The sequence below is a fragment of the Beauveria bassiana genome (genome assembly GCF_000280675.1).
Source record: "Beauveria bassiana ARSEF 2860 unplaced genomic scaffold BBA_S00026, whole genome shotgun sequence".
Classification (NCBI taxonomy): domain Eukaryota; kingdom Fungi; phylum Ascomycota; class Sordariomycetes; order Hypocreales; family Cordycipitaceae; genus Beauveria; species Beauveria bassiana.
In genome coordinates, this window is record NW_007930861.1 from 40,538 (window position 1) to 57,708 (window position 17,171).

A 17,171-nucleotide genomic window follows, 5' to 3' on the forward strand; every position below is an offset into this window, starting at 1 on the left:
ATAAGGAGAAATTGTACTTACCCAAAGTACCAGCCGCGAGTGCTTGAAGAAGAAAGATGATGGCGTAGGCCTTCATAATTGAGTCGCGATTGATTGCAAATTTTGTGAAAAACTGCGACGGGAGTTCTGGCTCAGCGTCAAACGTGGATGTGCGGTTTGGCGAGAAACGAGCAAGAAAAAGACTGTTGCGGTTTTCTCTGAGAAGAAGAATGATGAGAATGAGAGCGAATCCGGCCTACTTATGTACGCTGGCCATCATTTTTCATTAATCTCATGTTTGCCTGTCTCATGGACCGTGGATGTGACTTGCCCAGACATAGCTGAATACATCCCAAGACCGGCGTTGCGTCTGCAGAGAGACCTGCCAGGGTCATATCCGGCGATTCATTCACTACAGAAAATACTATGAATCATCGTTTCACTTTCTCAACACTTTCCAAGGTTTGCAACCTCAGTTTCTACCCAGGCATTACTCACCCGTCTGTTGAAAAACTATGTAACATGTACAGCTCCATGTAGACCGCCATACTGCAACAATCCCCGTCCAGCTTCGCGGGAATTCTCACCTCTTTCTGTTTCACCATTTCCCATGTCTTGCCCGTGCGCTGTCAAAGTCCATTACAACCAATTTTTACCATGAAAAAAAGCCTCTACTCACTGCCTGGTTCGGATACAACAACAGGTGCTGAGGCCCGCGTTGTGTCACCACCAACTCCACACATTAATATCTATTTTTGCTTCTTTTTTCGGCTTGTTGAGACAACGTAGTCAGGACTGCATCCGCTCGGCATGTCGGTGTAGATTGGCTGACTGGCACCTGTAGCCTCCGTGCTGACCGATTCATCGTAACTTATCCTTGTTTGCAGAAACGCAGCAGCCCCTGGCGGCACCACCATCACTTCGATACGCGCCATCCCAGATCCATTATAGAACTGAAGCGTCGACAACTATGGTGGCCTGTAAAAGAGATCCTCTCACTTACTGTCTTACTCTTGAGTCATTGGAGAGTGATACATTGGAGACTAGACTCATCTTTGTCTCGCGATTTTCTCAAACTGCAACTTGACAATGCTCAAGGCTGTCAAGACACTGTATTCCAGCCGCGCCGGTGCGGGGCCGATGGACCGAGACAGCCCATTATCTGAGCTATAGAAACCGACAATACTTGGAGGATCGTCGGGTGATGCACCGGATCTGGTGATCAGCTGGACTTATACCGCAATTGCATTGCAGGCCTCAGCTGGTAACATCTCCACAAGCATAGCCCTCTGACAGACTGCCATAATTATTATATGCTAAATAGTATATAATGTTTCATTTCAAAATGTGAACTAATAGTAGGTCAATGAAAAAAAAAGTGTAAGAGAATAAGCCAGTTTCTTTAGGTCGTTTTAGAATCTACAGAATTCTTTCAAGATGGCTCTTGCGGCCATTTACCAGCGACAGTCATTCAGAGCATCTGGTGTCGCCATTCTAATCTTACTAAATGATGCTTCGGCAGCAACAACAGTTCTTGATAGAAAAATGGAACGAAGCGAATCTATCAGCAGCTTGCACACATGACTTTATAAAGCGGTCGCAAATCTGCTTCTCGGAAAGCGTTGCGCTTCACCAGTACTCAACTGAGCGTTGCTCTCCATCAGTACTCGAATAGGATAGAAATACTTCATCACGTTTCTACCATCACATCTCTAAATCAAAGTGCCTATACCAAAACCAAGAACAGCTTTTGACATTCTCTTTAAACCTTTGTTCATTTCTTCAAGACTCAGTCTCACAACATCAGCAGATGGTGACCGGGATGCTTCCACGCAGGAATGGGACTCGACTCAGGTACCCGAAAACAATTCAGTGACCTGTATTACTGAATAGCAATATACGTGTGAATGGTCTTCCACAAGCTCCAGAATACACAAACCCCTTCCTTAATCCAGAGTTACCCATCACTGCTTGCTGATCCGTGAGGTAGTGGCTTGAACCCTTGTGACGTGTACGGCAAATGATAGGCCTGGTCAAGGCCAGCGAGGCCATGTAGGCCTTTGAGAGACCAGTGAGGCATGGTCGCGAGTTATATTTCAATTATATTTCTCTAAATAGAGTATCGGAGTTATAGGGGTAAGCATTGAATGACTGCCTAGGCTTTGGGTGGTCGCACAGGTTGGCCACCAAGACAGCCACACCAGCAACACATCACTTGACCAGTGCCAAGAAAGAACACCATGCATCCCTGTATAAAGACGGTAGATTTATCTCTTCATTGCCCCTGCTGCCTAATTTTCGTGTTCCACAAGCCACACGTAACAAGATGCACATCTTGAAAGCGGCGTCGAAGAGCTAGAAAGTGGCTGCACAGTGTTTCAGGCAATAATGATAGAGCCAGTGCTAGATGAGGATGAAGTAATGTATGACAGAGGGAGCCGTGTTAGTAAACACACGGATTCTCATAACCTCGCTACCCATGGGACATTGCCGATCCTGGTAGTCGTTAAACGGTTATCTGCCAGTGCTTATACGGCATCTCCATCATTGTAAAAATGTCCTTCGCTGCCTCATAATGTAAACTAGAGTGTACTTGAAGTATTCAGAGCGCACAGCTTCTTTTAACTTCAGTGGTCGCTTGTTTACGCAGTCCTGCTCTCAATATTGTCTTGCAGTCCTCCTGAGCTGGCCTCGCCTCCTTACCCGGCATACACCATACTTTGGAGTACGCATCTTGGATTGAAATCAGATTAAAGGCAGGTAATAACAAGCCACCGCCGAGTAGGATGCGTCGAGTCTTTCAGACAGAAAATGCGTCGCTCCAAGCAGTAGCTCAGTCGGGTTACGCAACAAACTGACTGACCCAATCACGCATGAGCTCCAAGCCTTGTGACACTGATTATTTGCATTCTCAAAACTTGAAGCCTGAGCTGGTACTTGTTTTTTTTTTTCCCTTTTCTCGCATCAGGCATCTGTCCCTGTCCAATAGATATCTCCCATTTACCGCCTCGACCAACACACACACCCACCACATGCATCGTGACGTGGCCGTATTTGGTCACATTTCAAATTTTAAAATCCCAAATTGACAGCGTTGAATGCAAAGCCTGCGCAATAACGTGTCGAAGCTTCACTACAGTCAAGATGAAGGGTCGAAAAGATGGCATAAATAACCCGTCTGTCACCGCTGGTGAAACGTTTTTGGGAGTCTTCTCATGACATCGAGTCTCAAATTTCTTCTTCTTTCGCAAAAGATCTCTGCAAAACAAACATCATGTCCGGAATCAATACACCTCAACTGAAAAAGCTCTGGAACGACGCCCAAGCCCGACCAGAGTGGGCTGCAACAAGGTTTTGGGAGTATGTCTTCGTGCAAATCGTTTTCAAAGACCCAATGTGGTCTGTTGCGTCGCAGCAGCCGCCAACTCGACAAGATGGAGATCGTCGCAGGGTTGACCTTATGGCGGAAGACATCATGAACAACTTCACTCTGCTTTTCGTGTAAGCCAAGAGGTCTGATGCCAATGTAACCCTTTTGTTCGTGAAGTTGAATACCAAGCATTCACTGCTTGTTGTGCACATCTTGTCAGCACAGAACGAAAGACTGGGATTTGGGCAATGACCTGTGTTGGTACCCAAGTGAGGCTCTGGGCTTATCAACGCAAGGATGACTACCTCACGCCATTTTGGCCTCTTGGGGACCAACTTGCCGCCAAAAATGATTACGTCGACTTTTCCACTCATGGTCAAGAACTTCTCGAGAAACTTGTCTATATCCAGAGGCATCCCTTTCCAGCGGGACACATCTTCGAACAATCACCCCGGCGTAGACCGACTGAAGTGACGCTTCCTTCTGATTGGCACGATCAAGAGGCTAAACTCATCTTGTTGGAGAATGGTGCGCTAAACATTCATCCACCTGTGGTTCCTAGCCAGGGCACTATCATCAGGGCAGAAGCTTGTCTGGAAGTCGGCGTTGAGATTGTTTGGGAAGGCCAGTACATGTGCATTCAACCGCGTGATGGGAAGGGTTTGCCTATGTATGTGTTCAAAAGTGGATGGGTCAAATGTTGGATCAAAGTCGGCAATAATATGGATGAAGGCTACATGTACAGTGATGCTGAGGCGGGCAGAACGTATTACACGTGGTCCCTGAAGCCGGATACTGAGAAAAGAGAAGGATAATATGATAATCGATTGTTATGCTGCTATAGGTAGAAGGGCTAGTGGGCAGCTGCGACCAGGTACGTTTCATCTTTAGAAAACCAGAATTCTAGTTCTCCTTGCATTGAAAAACTCGTCCATTCTTCTTCGTTGTGATGTATATTTTCAAGCTCAATTTTCAACTCGGTCCAATGAAGAGTCAGTCTAACTTCATCATAGTCCGGGTTGCTCACCAGACAGCGACGCAACCAGATCTTTTCCGGGCAGTCGTAGCATTCGACAAGATCAACTCCAACTCGGCATTGTCCCAAAGTTCGTTCAGCGCCGTTTTTATACTTGAGCAGAATTCCCATACAATATCCGGTTTCTGCGTGGTTGAAAATATTGACATGTGTGACATGGTTCAGCGGAGCGACTGAGAGAAAAGCATCTTCGATCGGAGAAGACGTGATTTGACGTCTATCAAAGTCTGATGTTGGGCTTGCAGGCTGCCTTTTTGCTGATATTATTCCAAGAATGCCAACAGGCAACAGCTCTGACACATTATATACCAGAGTATGGGCAGATGGGAAAAAATGGTCATGTGCGAATTCGGACCAAGTAAGGCCCACGGCGACATCGCCTGCCAGTCTCATGCGCAACTATAGTGGTAATGAGTTGCCCACACTTCTTAAACCGATTCATTCAACTTACAAGAAAGCATGCACTGAAGGAGTTCTCCTTCATCAAGATGCATACACCCATCGCAGAAATGCAGTCGTGTCGTGAGACTGGAACGTAGATCCAAGTGTCGCGTGATTTGACGCGGGTCGGCAAACGCTGGTAGGTTGGCTGCGCACACCACGATCTCGTAGTATGAGCATGTATTCCGTAGATGCCGCCCCGATTGAAAAAGAAAGTCAAGCCAAGCACCAGACCTAGATCGATCGTATTGAACCGCAAAGGGTATCGGAGAGCAGCGCTACGAATGCAATAGCTGTGATAGAACCCGCACTCGGCGAGAAGCCTCGGAGGGGTAGGAGTGTCCCATATCTCCAATTCATTCCGAATTAGTGGCTCGGGCAGTTCCAGACGCATTCTTTCACTCTTTTTGAGGTGTCAGCTTCTCATAGTCCTCCCGTACTAGCAGCTATGTATTCGACTGACCTTGAAATGCGCAATGATATTTCTAGTGTAGTTGCGATCTAGAACTATGTAGGCCAGGGAGTCTGTTCGCCATCTCTTGAATTCTGTATCGCTCAAGAGGCCTTCTACGCTCACAATCCCCCACGAGTCGATCGTCAAACGAATAAACGGCTGACAATTATCCGACACCATCTCTAATTGACCACCACGGTTCCATGCTGAAACATCGCTCAGAGGCACGGATATTAGCTTGTCGTGTGAGTCAAGTAACCCCAAATTCAGCTCAGACACCACGCTATATCGCCAGAACAGACTGCCTCGTGAGTATCCATAGATGAGATGAAGGATTTCCAGAGGAAGAAGCCTCATTTGTGGAATGGCAAGCTTATCGGTTATTGAGAAATCGGGCGTGATCATCCCTTCTTCTTCTAGTCGTAGATGAGGAGCGTGGCGCCAAGGTGACCGCCAGGTAGTCATGATCCACAGATGGTGGATGGTTTTGGGCAGACTGCATCTTCTTGTGGCCAGCTCAAAGCAGTCCGAGTGTACAGTCGATCCCTCGTAAGCCCCAGCACACCAGCCGCAGTCTAATTGGCGACACAACATTACCTCATTGTTGGTTATCGTAGGCAAGCTGTGCTCGGGAAACGGAAACGGACCACGGGGTTTGGAAATCGAAGTTGAATCATGTCTGCCAAAGACTATCGGACCCGCAGCGTGAGAAATCATCATATCAAGTGACAAGATTGGCAAGCTCACGCAAAAGTATTGGTTCGTCAACGGTTAGAGAGGCGCTGCAGAGGCCACAATTAGGGCGGACGCACAAATGATCCCAACCCATCAACTTGACCGTCTCAACTAGCGGCACAACGGCAGCCGTATGGGCCTCGGGATCCATTTATGAAGAGCCGAAAAGTGGGAAGTGATGCAAGATATCAAGATACTAACAGGCCCGTGAATCAAATCGAAGCTGGTGAGGAGGCCACGGAGCAGGCTCGAGGCGCCTCTGATTGGGCCGTGCCTGGACCGCCCAAGACCCGCGTTTGTATCACCTCAACATCGGGCGCTTCTGGCACCGGCTGCTAAGCCACGCCGACATGAGCGTCAAGTCGTGAGGTATGAACATCAATTGGCTGGCTTCAAAAGTAGTCAGGCCTTGGTGTTGTCGGTTTGTCGTGCGGATGCAGTTTGGAGCGTGAACAACGCTGATAGGGTAGCAGTAAACCTCAAGTCCAGAGGGGTCAGAGGCCAAGTCCAAGTGGGGCATTTTTCTAGAAGGCGGTCAGGATGCGTTACATGTCTGGGGAAGAAAACATACACACCTTCATTGATGTAAATTAGCGCCTTACACGTTCATATTACAGGGCAGATCCTCTACAGATGATACGGATTACAGGGCCAGTCAATCAACAGCTAGTCTACCAGCACCTAGTATATCTAAATTACTAATTAACTAGCTATTCATTGACTAGCTAATAAAGTATTACCTGTAGCGCATCTATGTATTTTTTGGCCGCTTTTAGCGCCGCTTGGACTTGGCCTCTGACCCTTCTAGACTTAGTAATCTTAAGGTTTACTACCTGCCAACGCTGATTACTAAGGTACTGTCCGGATACTTTTACGTTTGCAATATTCAATTTACCAGCAATTTCTTATTGCGCGTCACCAGACCGTTCGTCATGAGGCAAGTCGATATTGATTCCGGAAAGAATAGTCGTGGCCAAGACTAGCGATCTCGACATAAGCGAACTTGAAAGCGAATATTGAAGCCACCGCCGGATTCCAGCAGTCTTCGCGACGCACCCAAGACCCGAGAGCTTCCAAGTCGCCTCAATGGGCCTGTTTGCCATGAGTAGGAAGAATTCGACAACTTCTTAGTTTCGCCGCTCTCCCCACCAATCCCATACACGCTGCCTGGCTTACTTGGTCATGATCTATGATCTAACCGTCGCGTTGTGTCTACGCATGGGATCCTAATGAGCATATTGACGCAAAACGGCGTAATATCAGTCTTGTCGAATGGAAAGAGCGCGGATGGATTTCTGCTTGCGCCGGCCGATATTCTTCATCACCAGTCCAAGGCCAGCGGCTCCAAAGGTCAGCACTAAGCCGGCGATGGTTCCCCACTGCCCGATGTGATTGAAGCTCTCGCTCGGGGGGTCCGAGGCCCAGATGACATACTCCATGAAAACGGTAAAGTATAGACAGACTAGGAGACTGAAGAGCCAAGCGTATACATAGATGATACGAAAGTAACCCTGCAGGCAGAGCACGAGGATCCTCTTTCCCAGGGCACCAGAGCCGGGGCGCGGACTCTGGAATCTCGCCAAGATGTGGCGAAACATGATCAAGGTTTTCGTCCACGGATACCGTGCCTGGCTCACGCCGAGGCGGTGCGCGTTTTCGTCGTTCAAGAATTCCGAAAAGTAATCTAGCCTCATCATGGCAAACAAGCGCCGCCCGGGCTTGCTCATGATGACGGCGATGCTCAGATTGGCCACACTCGTAGCGCCAAAGAGAAAGTACATTGCCACGAGCGCTGACCAGAACGAGTTTCCCTCCGTGAAGAACCCGAAATGACGAGGCAGCACCTGAATCTCGGTGGCGTCCCGCAGCGGCCAGGCAGTGTCGAAACACGGATAGATGCACGTGTTGCCCAGGGGTCGCGTGTCGGTCTTATTGACAAAGTGAGCCAGCACCGTGCGGTTCCAGTGGTACCGGTCCTGGCCGTCCCACGTGCTACCGACGGTCTGGCTGCCGTCGTTCATCAGCGGCAGAGCGTCGTGGAAGCCGCGCGGACAGAAGCGCAGCTGCGGAAATGCCCAGAGCTGGACGTAGGCCTCGGCGACGAGCGCGCAGAGGGCGCCGGCGAACAAAAAGACACCCCACAGCGAGAGCAGCAGCTTGACGCTAGATTCCCGCAGCGACTCCCTCAGCGTCAGGGACCAGATCTGCATTGGCAGCAAGACCAGGAACGCCAATCCCACAACCGTCAGAACAGGGTCCACATCGGAATCCCATGCCATGGGCAACACCGCCATCCAGAGCGAGTCGTCGCCCGCTGCCGCCGTCTCGTCGTACGAGAGTGCTTGGCCGGTGATAGAGAGTCCCTGAACGCGGACAAGCTCATAGTTTTTGGCTTCGGGATCGATTGCGAGCATCAGCCTCGTACGTATTGATGCCAGTACGACGGCGTGGATAGCCGTGGTAGCGCTGTACACCATGACGGCGCCGAGCGCGACCTTGGCGGCCCATCCGACCCGGCGCCAGACAATGGTGACGACAAGGAGGGCGTAAAAGGCATACCGCGGCGTCGGACCGTAGCTGCCGCTGGGGCTGTAGGCGCACTGGACCAGTTGCGTGTCAAAGTCGGCGTTTTGCCCCTGGGCGTCGCTGCCCACGATCCAGCCGTCTTCGTCCGTATTGTAGGGGGGAAACAGCTTGACATTCTCGGGAAACAGTGAAAGGAGGAAACGGTTGGTGACGGGCATTCTCTCAATGTACTAATTATGAATGCTGCTGGCAGATGCTCATTCAGCTGAATGATCCAGCGCAACCCTAGGGAAACACTGCAAGTGCTCAAGTCAACCTGGCACAGCTGAACCCTCCAAGATGGGAAGAACGCGAGTAACATGGAGTCACGTGAGCCGCGCTGCAGTAAAGCAGATGAGATAATGCGAGTTTCATCACGAAGGCCATCATCGCTTCATTGTGCAGCCGTCATTCCATTGCATTGGGCCTTTTCGCCCATTATCTGGACGAGATTTCTTGACTGTAGATCGATGGGCGGGGCTTGGTGCGACCCCACGATCGTCCCTGCTCTCGATGGTTATAAAAGACCATGATATAGATAGTATGCGTATTTCCTACTTCTGGGCCGGTGAAATTGGCATTCTGCACACACGCCTTGTGCGCCAGATAGACCAAGATGTACCAATCAGAGCACATCAGCAAGTCGCCGCCAGCTACTTTGCATGAAGCGACGTTTCCCTGTGACGTGATTCAGCATGCGACCAAGACTGGAAATTATGACTGTACAACGTCGGCGTTTAGAGGTGACACAGTCTCTAATACCATAATGACAAAAAGACGAAGAAGAATCTCAAGGTATAATATTAAGTTAATGGTAAGCTGCAAACAACATGCCCTTTTATCATAACTAGTTGATTGCCTCGCTTTCCTTATTTGGGGCTGTGGTTCTCGTTAGTCTGCACACTAGAACTAGTGCGCGTCTAAGACCGGGTTATTTCCCAGGCTAGTGTTGTTCAACATGTCTCGAGACTAGCTTAGTTATTGTCGTGTGTATTGTCTAGGGTGCAGTATCCAACTAAATGGATTAGCCTAGCGGCTTTGGTGATGGTCAGTTCTCTGCTAAGACATCGCCGCTCTATGTATCTCTACGCTCCCCCCCGGCAGCCAGGACAGCCTTGCGTGGCTGTGTCCAAGGGGGGTCCCATCACAGAGAGCAAGCTTCTACGTCGCAATAACTCACCTATCGAAAAGAATTTTCCGGCCATGTAAGTGATAGGTGGAACCGAGATTGATGCAAAAGGTTAAATATAGCGCAGGGCATGTTTGCCGCAGAGACGGAAGCTGAGGGGCCGCGCCTGCGCAATGATGTTTCCGCACGGGCCGGGGTCAGACGAACCACTTTAATAACATTTTTCACTGCAACTTTGATTACTAGATCAGATTAGGTGAACAATCGCTAAAAGCTAATGACCAAAATTCAATCAATCCTGATTCAATATCAATTGGGCTCGAGCCTGCTCGCTTCATTGCCAGACAAAGAATTCCGGTACAAGCTTTGAACCTACTGGTATGTCCGCGGGATGGAATATGTCTGACTTGGTGGATAAGATCTTCATGTATTGATCAAGGGTGGTAACGTTAATTCTTGGCAATTAGAGCAAGGATCGTCTATGAAGCTTGCCCTTGTCATCCAGAAAGTGTGGAGGCTTAGACCACAAGTAATGTGAGGTTGCAGAAACAGCATTGCCGAGCGCGTTTCTGCGAAACTGTTCGATATAAAAGATGTATTTGCCTTGCGATACTTTCATGAATAACGTATACAAGTGCATTGTCGCAAGTGTCTTATTTTCATAGCATGGTAGTCTGCGTTGCATGGTCAAAACTGTGTATTATGTGATTACATGGCCGTATACGAGTAAACCACCATCATATTAATTACAACACTGGGGGAACAAAAATTCCAAGCAAATTCCACCTTGTCAATACCTTAAGCCTGACTCTTAAGTGCTCTTGTTGGCGCCACCAAGCCCGGCGCTCTTGTTGATTGCAACGTGCACGATGCGATGGCCTTCACGCAGCTGGCTGTTTTGCTCCTTTGGGATCGGCTCATTCGCGGTGGTCGGGATCGTGACAAACTTCATGTGGTCGGGGAGGACCTGCAAATCGGCCATGACGCCGCCGGTGCCGCCAGAGTTGGGTGGGTATTGGTCACCGCTTCCGGGGAGGTGGCTGCCGAGATTGCTGAACAGGCTGGTGAAACCGGACATGAGGCTGCCGGCGGTAGCACCGCTGCCGCTGGCGGGTTGCTGACCGGCGGCGGGGCTACCAAGAATGCTGGTGAGTCCGGGTAGGGCGCCGCCGGCGCTGCCGTTGCTGGGTGCAGCTTGGCCGCCGGTGGTACTGCCGCCGGGGTTGCCGAGAAGTCTGGTGAATGAGGACAAGATACCACCGTTGTTGGGTGCGTTTTGGGTGCCGGAGTTACCAAGGATCCCGGACAGGATTCCACCGGTAGTGCCGTTGGCGGGACGCTGACCGCCGGGGTTACCAAGAAGGTTGGTGAGTCCGGACAAGATGCCGCCGGACTGCTGGCGAATGGCAATGGTGGCACCTGCATCAAACTTTGTTAGTTGTTTCTTGTTGTGTAATTCTCTCTTTAGTTGAGCCGAGTTGAGGAAAAGGAAAGTTATTAGGAACATGTTGTGCCATTCCCATACAAAGTCTTCGTACCTGATTCCATGGGAGCCGCCAGGGCAACGGAGGAGAAAGTGAGAAGGACGGCGGTATAACGCATCTTGAATAATGAATTATGTATAAAAGAATGTTTTTTTTTTTAAAAAAAAAAAAAAAGAGTGAAGGAGTACGGATTAGATTGCGCGTTGTAAAGACTGAGTTGATCAACAGAAGCTTGTGAGTCGCAGTGACAAACCTCGCAGATCTATCCAATATATATATACATTCATCTCAACATGGTCGCGATGCTTGATCACTCATCGGCCAAGTAGCCAAATATACGTACAAGCGGCCTCGGCGTAATTACACATATACGTGGTAACCGTGTAAGAAACGCTCAGGCTTCGTTTCAGCACTGCTGGAACCTTTGCCAGAGCGCATACGTTGGAACCCACATCTGTGCACACGGAGGGTGGAAGAGCCAAAGAGAGCCTCGCCGCTGATAAAAGTACTCAATTTCTATTCTTCATCTTTGCAAAAAAAAAGTTTCAGGCAGATTAACTGAGCTTTGACTTTCCCTTTTTTGTTGTGTGTGTGTGTGTGTGTGTGTGTGTTTTCTTGCTTACTCTTTTGCCCCCCGCTCGAAACGTGTAGAGTCAATTCGTTGCCTAAGCGTGATTCAAAGGTGCAACAATTTCAAAGCAGAATTTTGACGGTAGAATGCTCATCATTGGCTAAAAGTTTCGAAACAAAATGCCATGGAACAATGACAGCCTTTCATCCCTATATAACCCTGCTCGAGGCCCGTGGTATTGGTTTCTTGTAAAGGTGGTTGTGATGAGCTGATCAAGATAGGTATTCTCAATTTTGACATGAGAGATTCTCAAAGATACTGGAAGTAGCAATAATTGTGCAGCGGCCTAAAAGCTGTGGATATATAGAGTTGTTGATATGTCGTGATAGTCCCTCATTCTTCCTCGACACTCAGTATAGAAATTCTTCAAGAGACACGGCTCTACTTTACACTATCAACTGCTTAATGCAGAGTCTTTTTGTCAGATGACTGATAGGGCACAATATCCTTGCCGCTCCCACCTTGGGACTCATCGCAGATGCACTAAAGAAACTTATGGATGGCAAGCATGGCAAACCCTGCAATGAACCCGAGAACACCCCACCTTCCATGCAAGATATTGCCAATGCAGCGCAGACATGGCAGGGGGGGGGACACGAAAATGGTCTCAGACTTTCTCTCACGTGCAGAGAGGCCTTGAGCCCTCAGGAATTTGCAAGAGCAAGGCACACTTGCTTTGTCTGCCATCAAAGACGAGATGGTACAAAAGGCTGTTCTTGACAAATTATTCTTTAATGGAGCGGCAGAGGATCGGGTTCCTCGCGTGGTGCAAGCTGACGATACGCTGACCAACCCAGGAGTCTCCGGATTTGTCGTGGATGGACTCGCACTCTTTTCGTCCAAATTTTGTCAGAGCAGTGAACCAAGACAGATGCACAAAAACATGTTGCCGTCTATCGATGCCCATCTTTCGGCCGCAGAAGTCTTTCTTGGAAGCGGAAATTGGAAACGTTTAGAGCCGTACGGCCAACTAATTGCTAGTGTGAGTAGAATGGGAACAGTAAAGGCCTGGAACTGCACGGTTGTTCGTAGAAAACACTCATTTAATTCTCGGGTAATTCATCTATGCAAATGCTGGTTGAAATGATGATCTTTACTTGACAACAGCTCCGCTTTTGAACAATTGGTGTACGTGTAATGCCAAGCTTAGGCAGCACGAGCGTCTTCTTGGGGGATCAAATCTTGGACGTCGGGCACAGAGCAGTGCTCCCCAGCGTATTTCATCAAGGCAATGCCCCTTGTTCGTAGAACGGTGACTCGCTAAGCGAGAAGTCGGCTCTCGGATGTCACGACACCTGTCAGCGCAGGTACGTCGATTTATCGATGGTGGCTGACGTCAGGGCACGAGCCTATCAATGCTTGCTCGTCTCGCCATGCAAACGTGGACACGCTTCAGACGTTGACAGAGGTCTGCTATCTTTAGAGATGACTGCGAGCTTTGCACTCGAAGTTTTTATGCATCATAGCGTAGTTTCAGTCATTATCAATAACGACCTGCCGGCGCGCTGTGGTACGTTATGTTACGTACCTCTGCGTTCGTTCCCTTTCTGGTCCTGCCAGCTGGCAGCCATGGCCTTTACGGCGGCGACCACCGCTGGTCTTGAAAGGGAAAGGAACGGCGTTGGGTGGCGTAAAATCCGTTTGTCTCCGTCTCTGTTTTGCATTTCTTTTTCTGCCTTCTTCAACTCACACACAGCTTGCGTGCCTTTAGAGTACGGTCCGTCCTATGAGGTATCGAACGCTTCAAGTCATTCTGCTGACTCTTCTCCTGAACCGCCGACCACCCCCCCCCCTTTGTTTTTTTTTTCTGGCCTGTTCTCAGAGTCTAAAAGGCACGGAAGCCAGTTTCGAGATGGACATGGGAGTATTGCAGAAGGCGACCACATGAGCGCGTACGCCTTGCAGCAGCAAAACAAGGTAGAGAGCATGCAAGGTTCACTAGAGAGATTGAACAAGAATATAAATCGGAAAGGACACATGGAAAATACTTCTGACGAAATCTCAATATCTTATCCAGCGTTACTCTACTTGATACCTCGGCCAATCTTGATGAAATCGATATAAATCTGGGACACTGTGTTTTACACCGCTACATCTACGATCTAGATTTAACTTCTGTATGTTGTTGCGGGTCGTTTTCCTTTTCTTTTCCCTTTTTTTTTTGGTGAGAATTAATACTGTTTCATAGATTTGTTGGTAATCAAATTTGAACTCTTGAATTGCTTCTTTCTAGAACGCGAAATGGATTGACCCAAAGATGGAACCTCCTGTATAGATGACCTAAAACTCAAAGAAAATTCCCAACGTGCGGCGCAATGTTCAGTCAGATGACCTCAAACGCAAAAGAGTCTGATGAGCGGCGCAATATTCTGTCCCAAGATCTCCTGGCTGCTTAGCCTTTTACCGACTAGTAGCAAAGTTGTGGAGGCTACAGGCACACGCGATTAGCTTTTTCGCACAACATCATCTCATCTATGGTTCATACCTAATGTCCTCCTGACTCGTCATGGGCTCGCGCTCCGTCGCCTCCGAGGACCGTACGTTGACGGGCCCGCCGTTGGCGACGACGGTCAGCTTCTTGGAGTCGGGGCCGGCTTCGTCGGCCGGCTTACGCTTCTGGCCCTTGCTGGCGCGCAGCTCGCTGAGGTGCTGGAAGTAGCTCTCGGGCACGTCGGTCTGGTATTTGCCCGAGAAGACGCCAACTTCGAAATCCTTGATTTGGGTTTCGCCTTCAATAGCCTCGAGGCACGCGGCCTTGAGGTCGTCAAGAGACTGGTATATCAACTACGGGGGGGGGTATGGTTAGTCTCCGTGATGCGAAAAAAATGACTGCAATGGGATTAATGGTAGCTACCTCGTCAGCGCCAATCTCTTTGGCAATCTGCTGTCTTGTCTTGCCATGGGCAACAAGTTCTGGACTCTCTGTTAGCATTGAGTTTGGAAGCGTATCCGTTGTTTTTAGCTTACGACCAGGGTCCGCAAGATCAATGCCGTAGACGTGCGGATGTGTAATTTCTGGGGAGCACGAGGCCAGGATGACCTTTTTGGCGCCAGCTTCTCTGCTCATCAAGACCTGAGATGGCATGTCAGTATTGAAAGTGGCCTTGAAAAGGACAAGTCGTCACATACAATCTCTCTTGATGTGTTGCCGCGGACAATGGAATCGTCGACCAAAAGGACGACCTTGTCTCGAAACTCGACCTGAATGGGCGAAAGCTTTCTGCGAATACCCTGTTGGCGGGCTTTTTGACCGGGCTGCGTCTTGTTAGTCGAGGTTGAGTGTCAAGGGTAGCCAGTAGGGAAAGCTGCATACCATGATGAATGTTCTGAAAGTGTATCTATTCTTGACGAAAGCATTCGACAACGGCTTGTTCAAGCAACTAGCCAGGACAGAAGCTGATGTATTGCTTGTCTGTTTATATTTAGCATTTTCATTGTCTTTCATGCATTTATTTAGCAAGCGCATACCTCGGGAATGGGAATTACTGGTACTAGTCAGCACGTCACTCAATAGCGCCCGACTGTTAGTGCAACATACCAACATCAATCTCATCGACTCCCTTTTCACCCAAAATCTCCTTGACTTTGTCAGCCAGCTTGTAGCCCATATTCTGACGGCTACGATGAACAGAGATGCCATCAGAAGTAGAGTCAGGTCTAGAAAAGTAGACAAATTCAAAGCTTGGAATTTTTTGTCAGTATGAGGGTCATTGACACTGGAGGAAAATCAGCTTACATGTCAGGAGTATAGGACTTCATGGGGACAATCTGGCGAAACTGTGGCTTGCCACCCTTTTGGATAAAGACGGCTTGTCCTGGCAGGATGTCGACAATGTTGGTGAAGCCGAGCTGGGTGAGAGCGACGGACTCGGAGGCCATAAAGTAGTCCAGTGCGCCTTGAACGGTGGAAGAAGGGCGAGATCCAAGGCAAAGTGGGCGAATACCATTTTCGTCTCTGCGACTTTGGTTAACTACGTTGCTCCTATGAATGCGATGACCCGCAGCAGGGTACATGCCTGAATCCGAGGATGCCGAAACCAGTGATCATGGCGACGCAGGCAAAGCCACCCTTGCAGCGGGTATAGACGTCACGGAGGCCGGCGAAAATGTCGTCGGCATTGGCACGAGCCTTGCCGAGCTCATGGAGAGCGTGGGCGTACACATTAAGGCTACCGAGGTCAATTAGCGAGGGTTGAGCAGGATTGAACGCAGCCGGTGGGCATACAGTAGCTCAGAGTCCGAGTCTGTATTAACATGACGGCGGGCCTCGAGGTCAAGAAAGACGCGAAGCTCTTCACTGTTGACAAGGTTGCCATTGACAGCCAAGCTTAGTCCAAAGGGGCTGTCTGTGAGCCGAGTTTAGTATTGGGACTGAGTTGAATGGTCTCCAGGGTGATACATACTGACTGGTGTGGGATGTTAGCTTTGATCAGTCATTGACAGTGAAGTGCTAGATTTCGACTCACCATAGAAAGGCTGGGCCTCGGAACTGCATGAGATAAAGTTAGTCAATCGCCTCTCATTGCCACTCGGAGATACATACGCAGACGAGGTTCCAGCAGTCGGGTAGCGGACATGCGCGATGCCTTCATAGCCCGGCAGATTGTCAGCCAGCAGTGCAGGCTCCTGAAAGACCTTTGAGGCCATGCCATTGCCCTTCATCTGGTAGAGCCGCCCGCCCTGGCATACTGTGATACCTGCAGCATCCTGTCCGCGCTAGTTCTAGGTGTTAGCGTTGGGACTCCGAGACCCTGAGAAATGCTGAATAACAACAGTCTGAAACAAAAAGCTGACTTACGTGCTGAAGGTAGTAGATGCTCTCATGGAGCTCCACAGCCGCCGTGGTAGCCTTGACGTCGCCAAGCTGGGGAAGAGATTTGAGGTCAGCATGTATAAAATCCGGGGGACACGCACGCAGGGCCCGGTATCGGGAGCACGCGGGGCACGGGAAAAAAAAAGTAGAGAGAGAGAGAGGAGGGCTCACCAAGATGGCACTGATGCCACACATGATTGCAGGCAAACGTAGCGGTAGATGCTAGATTGGAGGGGAGAAGGCTGGAACAGCAGCAGTTACGCCGTTGAAGCGATGGCAGAGACAAACAAATGCTCTCGATTTTGATGCTCAATCTGTTGAAAAAGAGGTCGGGTCCTTGGCGCGACATTTGTCAAGCGCCCGCCTGTATGCGAAAAATTATGGTGGTGGGGGCCGCCGCAGAAAATTTCCTGCAGTGCAAGTTAGTGCGCAGTTATATTACTGGGTGGGGCAGCAGTCTTTCTACTGGCTGACCGACCGACGCCCTTTTCATGTTGGTTGGCATTGGTTGTTTGCCAGTGCATTATCCGACGC

At 49.4% G+C, this 17,171-nt stretch overlaps 4 protein-coding genes across 4 annotated transcripts; 1 reads left to right on the forward strand and 3 right to left on the reverse strand.

Moving 5' to 3' along the window:
• Positions 1-3,253: 3,253 nt before the first annotated feature.
• On the forward strand, positions 3,254-4,164 carry BBA_07572 (uncharacterized protein; the record flags this gene model as incomplete). The annotated part of the gene is made up of 2 exons (XM_008602669.1): positions 3,254-3,480; positions 3,570-4,164. The coding sequence occupies 2 exons, from the start codon at positions 3,254-3,256 to the stop codon at positions 4,162-4,164; spliced, it is 822 nt and encodes a 273-aa protein (XP_008600891.1).
• A 3,110-nt stretch (positions 4,165-7,274) lies between these two features.
• Positions 7,275-8,759, reverse strand: BBA_07573 (uncharacterized protein; the record flags this gene model as incomplete). The annotated part of the gene is made up of 1 exon (XM_008602670.1): positions 7,275-8,759. The coding sequence occupies one exon, from the start codon at positions 8,757-8,759 to the stop codon at positions 7,275-7,277; it is 1,485 nt and encodes a 494-aa protein (XP_008600892.1).
• A 1,761-nt stretch (positions 8,760-10,520) lies between these two features.
• BBA_07574 (uncharacterized protein) lies at positions 10,521-11,311 on the reverse strand (the record flags this gene model as incomplete). Its single annotated transcript, XM_008602671.1, has 2 exons — positions 10,521-11,128; positions 11,248-11,311. 2 exons carry the CDS (start codon positions 11,309-11,311, stop codon positions 10,521-10,523), a joined length of 672 nt encoding a protein of 223 aa, XP_008600893.1.
• Positions 11,312-14,224: 2,913 nt separating this feature from the next.
• On the reverse strand, positions 14,225-16,832 carry BBA_07575 (amidophosphoribosyltransferase, putative; the record flags this gene model as incomplete). Its single annotated transcript, XM_008602672.1, has 15 exons — positions 14,225-14,252; positions 14,310-14,608; positions 14,679-14,737; positions 14,792-14,897; positions 14,954-15,079; positions 15,138-15,236; positions 15,293-15,309; positions 15,363-15,505; positions 15,561-15,779; positions 15,823-15,993; positions 16,050-16,170; positions 16,291-16,313; positions 16,368-16,540; positions 16,623-16,688; positions 16,809-16,832. The coding sequence occupies 15 exons, from the start codon at positions 16,830-16,832 to the stop codon at positions 14,225-14,227; spliced, it is 1,674 nt and encodes a 557-aa protein (XP_008600894.1).
• Between the last annotated feature and the right edge of the window lie 339 nt (positions 16,833-17,171).